The sequence below is a fragment of the Austrofundulus limnaeus genome, unplaced genomic scaffold, assembly GCF_001266775.1.
Source record: "Austrofundulus limnaeus strain Quisiro unplaced genomic scaffold, Austrofundulus_limnaeus-1.0 Scaffold40, whole genome shotgun sequence".
Lineage (NCBI taxonomy): Eukaryota > Metazoa > Chordata > Actinopteri > Cyprinodontiformes > Rivulidae > Austrofundulus > Austrofundulus limnaeus.
Genome location: NW_013952442.1, coordinates 669,949 through 677,402, shown reverse-complemented (window position 1 = coordinate 677,402; position 7,454 = coordinate 669,949). Strand labels below are relative to the sequence as shown.

The 7,454-nt window shown below is 36.3% G+C and overlaps 1 protein-coding gene across 2 annotated transcripts in view; it reads left to right on the top strand.

Moving 5' to 3' along the window:
* Positions 1-1,515: 1,515 nt before the first annotated feature.
* The window catches only part of zbtb34 (zinc finger and BTB domain containing 34), a 16,800-nt gene continuing 10,861 nt past the window's right edge, over positions 1,516-7,454 (top strand). Inside the window, exon 1 of one of the 2 annotated variants that reach the window (XM_014007175.1) lies at positions 1,516-1,685. Coding sequence is in view for 1 of the 2 variants with exons in the window: in XM_014007174.1 (XP_013862628.1) it covers positions 1,741-1,767 (27 nt within the window). In the remaining variant the exon portion in view is untranslated. Of the gene's footprint in view, positions 1,768-7,454 lie in introns of both variants that reach the window. The other variant, XM_014007174.1, reaches the window with a different exon arrangement.

The following is a 7,454-nucleotide window of genomic DNA, read 5'->3' as shown; positions in this document are numbered from 1 at the left end:
ATATATAAGCTTCCAGTTTTTCCAACATAAGAAAACCTCAATAATTTCACCACTTATATTTAGTGTTTTTATAAGATTTACTATATCATCTGTTTGAGTTCATTTGGTTTCATCTAAACAAATCAGGTGAATCCCAACCTTCTGGGTGATGTAAGTACTTCAAGGACTGGAGGAGGAGGGGGGCGTTAGAAGTAAAATCTTTTTTAGATTGGTCTCTGCCGCCCCCTGGTGGAATTAGTGGAAAAGGCAAAATCTCATGACAATGTCACTAGATTTTTCCTGATCTTAATCAAAACACAATACTGGAAACCTAAAAGTGAGAAAATAATAAACTTTTAAGCTTTATATAAGCTTAGATTTGACTGTTCCATTCATGCTATTCAAGTAAATTCAAACAGTGGTTGTGAAACTTAAATTCTGTAGTGATAATCTGAGGTATCATTTGATTAGATTGTTTGTCGTAACAAAATGACTTTATGTACTTTGTGCATATCTTATACCTTATGCTTTTATGTTTGTTTGTTTGTTTGTTTTCTGCTTATAAACTAGTGTTTTCTTGTCTTAAGTGGTCTTGAGCAATATTTTTCTGACTTTCTGAAGGTTTCAAATTATGTACCTGAAATATTTGTTAATTTTATTGCTTTTCTCTTTCAAATTGTATATTTATCAAATTCTGTTTTGAGACTAATTCTGTATAAAGACAGTTTTGACAGACATAAACCTGTACTGTATGTTTGCATCATTAGAAAGACATTTCGTAGATGTGCCTAAAAATTCAGAGAATGAGAGACAGAAGTTCAAGCTGCTTACAGATGATCAGTAACTGACAGTCACTGTCCTAAACACACACATCCAGAAAAATAATTGGCATTCCTATTCATTTGATTTACTATACACTATTTTGTTTCCACTAATAGCTTATTAGATTTGGAGTAAAAACAAATTTCATCCTAGCCAAAGTGGAATTTTTACCTTTTTTTGTAGATGCAGCTAAGAAAATGGGCACACATTTCAAATAAATAAATTAAAATAATAATAATATTTTAATAAGAAGAGGAGTAATGTCCACAGCAAAACAAACAAACAAACAAAAAAAAAAAACTAATGAAACCCTGGAAATTCTTATAAGACAAGACATTCAGACAACTTGGCAAGAAATGTAAAATACTCTTCTAAAATCAGGACGTGTAGGTCTACACAACTGGGTTAATTTAATCTCAGATTGCCTTCCAGTCATAGTCTGCTAATAAATAAAATCAGATTAAACTATACACATCCTGGCACACAGTCCCTGTTGTAAAGTGAAAGTACACAAATGAGTGGCTCAATTACGGAGTGATAGTCACGTTATCTGTTCAAAATAACTATTGAAAAAAAACCCCATTTATATTAACAACAACTTTATAATAACTGTGTTTCCTTTTCGCGCAGCGTTGTCCTCCAGCGCGTCCTACAGTGAGAACATTATATCTCGGCATACATCACTGACATAAAGGAAGGGAGGGGCTGCTGCAAAACACATAGGCAGAATGAATGCAAAGCGCCTAAAGAACACTTCCTGTTGATGTAAAAACTGAAGCCGCAACTGTCTGACACATCTGGACCGGAGAGGGGGGGAGGCCTGGCTGTAGCGTTAGCGAACTACTGAGGGGAATGGACAACATTTAACGCTAATCTGCGAGACGGTGAGTTTGGTGGACTTCATCTTTGGCATGGACTGGTGACCGTAGTGCGTTTGTAATGTCGGCACGTCGGTTCCATTTCAGTGTAAGTAATGGAAAAATAATTACTTACCTACGAGCGCACGCTAAGCTATCAGTTGCCTGCACTTAGCACTGGCTGCCGCTGCTTGCTTTCGGAATGACATGAAGTGGTTGCAGGGCTACAGCTACACGCTAACATTAGCTAGCTAGCATAGAAGCTATTTTCTGTGACAGCCGACATAGTTTGCACCCGCGTTCGACGTTATAACTAAGTCATATAAACTTGCCAATGGGTTTTATAATCTGAGATGAGAATCTGCGACTAAACGATTAGCCAGTACAAGTGTGAAGTATCTATTTAAGTAGCGTCTTACTCTTTAAACTCGATTGTAGGTTAGCCAGTGTAGCTAGTTAGCCACTGCCTGTGTGCAGCTCGGTAGTCGGCTCTTTTGGCCTTGTGTGTCGATACAAATTAGGCAAGGAATGATATTTAACTTTTAATGTTATCGTTAGATTGAGTGATAATGACTATATGAACTTAAAATATGTGGGAGTGACGGTAAAGCTAGCGTCACTGTTAGCAGCTCAGCTATAACCACCCCCCATTAGCCTAATGGTTTAAATTAAAGTTTGATACGACCCTTCACCGGTTTACCGGCACGTATACACATACACTATTGGATTTGCAGTACTTGCTTAAAACACACTCGGGGATATGAGCAGTTATGTTAATACTTAAAAAAATCTAATGAAAATGAAGAAGTTGACTCGGTGTACTGTAAAGTACGCGATGTCGTAATCCCTGCAGCTCCAGTATGGGATCGTATGCTCAGTCTGTGAGATACATGTTCACTGGTTATAGATATGTGCTGAAAAATGGATTACAAAACTAAAGGTAGAAGAGAAAAATTTCATTTCATGACAGTTTGTAGTACTAAGCTAATATAAATTGTCAGTAATGATCAAGTACAGGGACGTGGCGTATTAAATTCAGTACACCTGGGTTTACTTAAATCCCCAAGAGTGTTAACTAATGTTATGTGATATCTATTTAACATTAAACATCCATTTTCAGACATGATTAATTGCTTGTTCATTGTATCTGTAACCAAAATGGTTTGTTTTATCTTAAAAGCAGCAAAACCAGTTGCAGTGTAGTTATGGTGCTGTTTACACACTGTTTTGTTTCTGCTGTGCTCTTTCACCTTTGACTAACCAGTTAAATTTTTTTTTGATTCACCAGATTGTGTTTGGTTGTTTTACAACACGATATTAGGCCAGCTGATCAAAGGACTGTTCTACATATTTTTTTTGTTACCTCAGAAAAATCTGAGTTTGACTCAAGTGTTTGTGACATTTGTCACTTTGTACTTAATATGCCGTATGTATAGTTGTACACAATTTGTTGATGTTTTGAAATTGGATGGTAAAAATTCTCCCAGATTTACAAATGATCAAACTTGTGGAAAATATATGGGCACCAGTGACCCTGAAAAGAAAAAGCAGGTATAGATAATGGATACATGGATGTCATTCAGGATGTAAACATCTTGTTTGGGCTAATTGAAAAAACATATTTTTTTATTCTATTTCAAGGTATTGACTTTCATCTAATGCATTATCTTGCATAGTAGTATTAAAAACAATGTTTTGTGCAGCGTTAAAAGCTAAAAATTACAGTTTTGAAACAAACACATTTTGTACATTAAACAAATAGTTGTGCTATATTGTAATCCTCTGTTAGTAGCAATACCTCTGTTTGGTGCTTTGGTAATATTATGTTGGAGAAGCGAAAGATCATAAGAAATGGGCTCCCATCCTTTATGACCTTTGTTTAATAAGATTAGCATGCGATGAGGCTGAAATGAAATAAAGGAAGTGTATTGTCTGGTTTTCCATTTATGTTCTCCAAATCCAATCAAGGAACACTTCATGCAGTGTGGAGCGCTGCGTACTGTTTGCTTACTGTAGGCTTGTTCAGGATGTGTTATTTTCCCTTCTGTCCCTTAAGTCGTTCTAAAGCCAGTCTATTTTTGTTGTGGACTTGTTTTACTATCTGTTTTAAATGACTGTGTTCTGCGCTTATGAAGCAAATTTGTCCTGCGTCTGGAGTGGCCCACAAACTGTTTTTTCAAAGTAAGCAAATGTTGCTGATGTTGAAGAAAGTCTTCAAAGCTTGTCTGCTGACTTGGGATTTCTTTTCCCCCCACTGAAATGACAAAACATGTTAAATGGATGTTTTAGGTGACACCTCGTCTCTAAAGTAAAGTTGCGCTTCAGTCAGTGCAAGTATCACATTGTAGTACTCTGTATCCTGTGTATGTGAATTCATATGGCAGCTGTATCAGTTTCATTATCTAACAAGGAATTTGAGCCACAGATGGAATTTATTTTTTGAGTTGAGTTCAAACATTTTTTGGCTTTCAGATTTAAGCCAAGCGTCTGACCCTCACTCAGCATGTACATTTCAGCTACTGAGCATACATTCTTTGGCTTCCCTTTCACTTGGCTCCGTTGAGTTTGCATACCGCCATTGCTAGTATGTTTAATGTACGAACGTGTTTGAAAAGTGGTCACAACAGGAGTGTAGGATAATCTTTTTCTTGTCAAAAATCTTTAGGGTTTTGATACAGCCTTGTCTTTTCTGGTGCCAGGATTTGAGCATAAGGTTTACGAGACAGGTGTCTTGGCACGCTTTTGCAATTGGAGAAAGTGCTTACGTACCCGGAGCACTGAGGGTACTCATCATGCAGAGGATCGTGCTGAATAGCCAGTTAGGAACAGAAGGGGATGAGGAGGTGCTGGGAAAGAGATGGGAGAAAGACAGAGAAGAAGGTTACAACTGGGGAAGTGACGTATGTTAATATTTTCAACATGGAATGTTTTTTTTTTTTCCATGAAAACACAGAATTACTCATTTCATTAGATTTTTTTATTTTGAGCTTACATTCTTTCACTTTTTGCATTGAAAGTTGTTAAAGAGCTATTTTGAAGCTAAATCTACATTCCAAATTAGTGTGTTGCATATTGACTGTTGACAGTTTGTATAACTGGTGCTAGTGTTAAATGTGAGGTTTAGGCATGAACTTAGTAAATATTTTAGTAGCAAACTGAAGTCAGTATTTTATTTTGTCAGGATAGAAAGGCTAGTGTGTCGATGTCCTGCGTGTTTTTTTTAGCTTTCCTGTTTGGGCAAAACCTATTTCTTACTTTAGGTCTACACCTAAATGCATCTTTTTAAAGTAAAACCTTTGGCAAGTGTGGCTAGAGAGACAGGATCAACAAGTATTAATACACAAACAACTGCAAGGTCACCGTTCTTCTCGATTGCTTCAGAAGATTGTCTTTGAAAGTCTTCTCAAGAACAGTTGGTACATACCCACCAAACAAGGCAAAACCAGATTTTCCTCTTTCTCTGCCAAATGTAGAATGTAGAGTATACCTGTAAAGCCTGACACCTATGACTGTTAACGTTTTACCACAGTCACAGTCTAGTACATTTTGTTCAGTAATTTGCATGTAGTTTGTCTGTTTTTCCAGACAATTTCCTCAGCAACAACTAAACTGAATCGAAAGAGAAACAAAACTGTTTTGGGAAAAACATTTCAGTGAAATGAGGAATGAAATGCTTATCTTTGGTTACATTGTTACATTTGTTATTTTTTAATTTTTATTTATAAATTTTTGTTTTTGTTTTCTGTGGTACAATAAAACGGTACTCATAAAACAACAGCACTTTTAGCACTGTAAAGACTGTCTACATAAACTGTCTACATTGTCTACATAATATTCATCATAAATGTGATGATACAGATTTTTTGTAAAGCTAAGTGACGTAGTAGAGTGGACCTTAACCTTTTTTTAGAGCCCAAATTTGGACATCAAAAACTAAAAAATCTGTACCCCATTCCACACACGTGCAAATGGCCTCAAAAGATTAGACTATATTTCTTTTTATCTTATTGTCATTATTTTTTTTATAATCTTGGAGTGTTTTTTCTATTTATTGCCCTACAGCACATGTGTCAAATACAAGGCCTGCGGGCCAAATGTGGCCTGCGGGTGACTCTCGTGTGGCCCGCCGAGGGGGAATATATATATATTTTTACTTAGCATGAAATTTGTTTCTTTTATCAGTGGTAAACTTTAAATTTATGATTAAATGCCACAAAATAAATTTAATAAAAATAAATGAAATAAAAATAAATTTAATAAATTCCTGTCCCTGAGCTGTTGGCTTATAGTAACTGAGCAATTTAGCTGGATAGCACAGTATTAATGTCTGAAAATAAGCTGCTTTAAAGTCACCATCAAACATAAACTAAATAATATTTCTGTATTTATTTCAGATTTAGTCAGTCATACACTTAGTTCTTATCAGTGTTTAAAAGAGGACGTGTTAAAACACTGTTTAGTCAAAGTTAAACATGAAGCGTCAAAGTTTATTACAAGTGGCCCTTCGAGGGCCACCATAACGCTCATGTGGCCCTCAGAGAAAATGAGTTTGACACCCCTGCCCTACAGTGTGGAATTCAATTTTTTTTTAAATTTACCTATGTAATAACTTTACAAGATATGACTTCAGATTAGTAATGTTAAATTGGGAGGTGGGGAGATTGTTTGTTTTAAATAATTCGAAAACATATAAAACAAAAAATGATGCATGCATATATGCAAACCCCAAAACTCAGTAGATTGTGTCACTGCGTTTTACCACAGTTAGCAAGTGTCTTCGGTTACATCTACCCACTGGAATTTTTGCTCATTCATCATGACAAAACTGCTTGAGGTCATACAGGTGGGGTGGGTACAGCTTGTGTCTAACAATGTTTAAATTATATCAGAGTTTCTCAGCAAGATTCAGGTCTGGACTTTGGCCAGGTTCTCCCAGGATATGTAACTGGTTTACCATAAACCATTGGAGTGCTGCTTCTGCAGTGTGATTAAGTCATAGAGTTATATAAGGCAGCTAGAGTGTGCATTGCCTATCATGTTCGTTGCTTATACAGTATTTGTGACATTGTGGAATGTGGAACGCTAAGATACATTCTGCTCACAGCTGACAAAACATCTGTTTAATTAATAGCAAGCCCAAGTGGATCTATGTCACATTTCTTTCACCTTTTTTGCAATAACACACTAAAGAAGCACATATCTGCATGCTGTGGTCCTTTGAACAGATACTACCTTCTCTGCATCAGCATGTTGGGCACAGCTCCAGGTGATGCAGAGCATCCCATTATAATTGGGTGCTGGGGTGAGAGTAGAGCAAAACCAGTGACCAAAATTGACCACTTAAAAATAATGGCAGTCGGGCATACTTAATTAATTGCCAAATTGTAGGAAAATTAGGATGCAGCAGCATCTTTTACAACCAGCTTAGTTTAGCCTACAACTGCGCTGCAAAAATGCTCTCCTACAAATTATTTGTAGGTGTAAAAGCTCATTAGGGATTGTTAAAAGTTTATGTAAGTTAAGCAGTTATTGTTGTATTTTATTAAACAGCAAAATAGAAAAATTAAAAAAGTTTTACATCAACCTTTGACTGCTGTGATTTCTACTGATCTGCACTGGTATAGCCCATTGGTCAGCCTCTAGGTCAGAGCATGTTTTTATCGCCTACTATACCATTGCCATGTGTTGCAGTTTACTATAGTACAGAGGTTCCCAAACTGGGGTCCGCGAGAGGTATCTTGGGGGTCCTCAAAAATTTTTACCAAAATGTAAATTTGGTTTTTATTTTTAAAAATA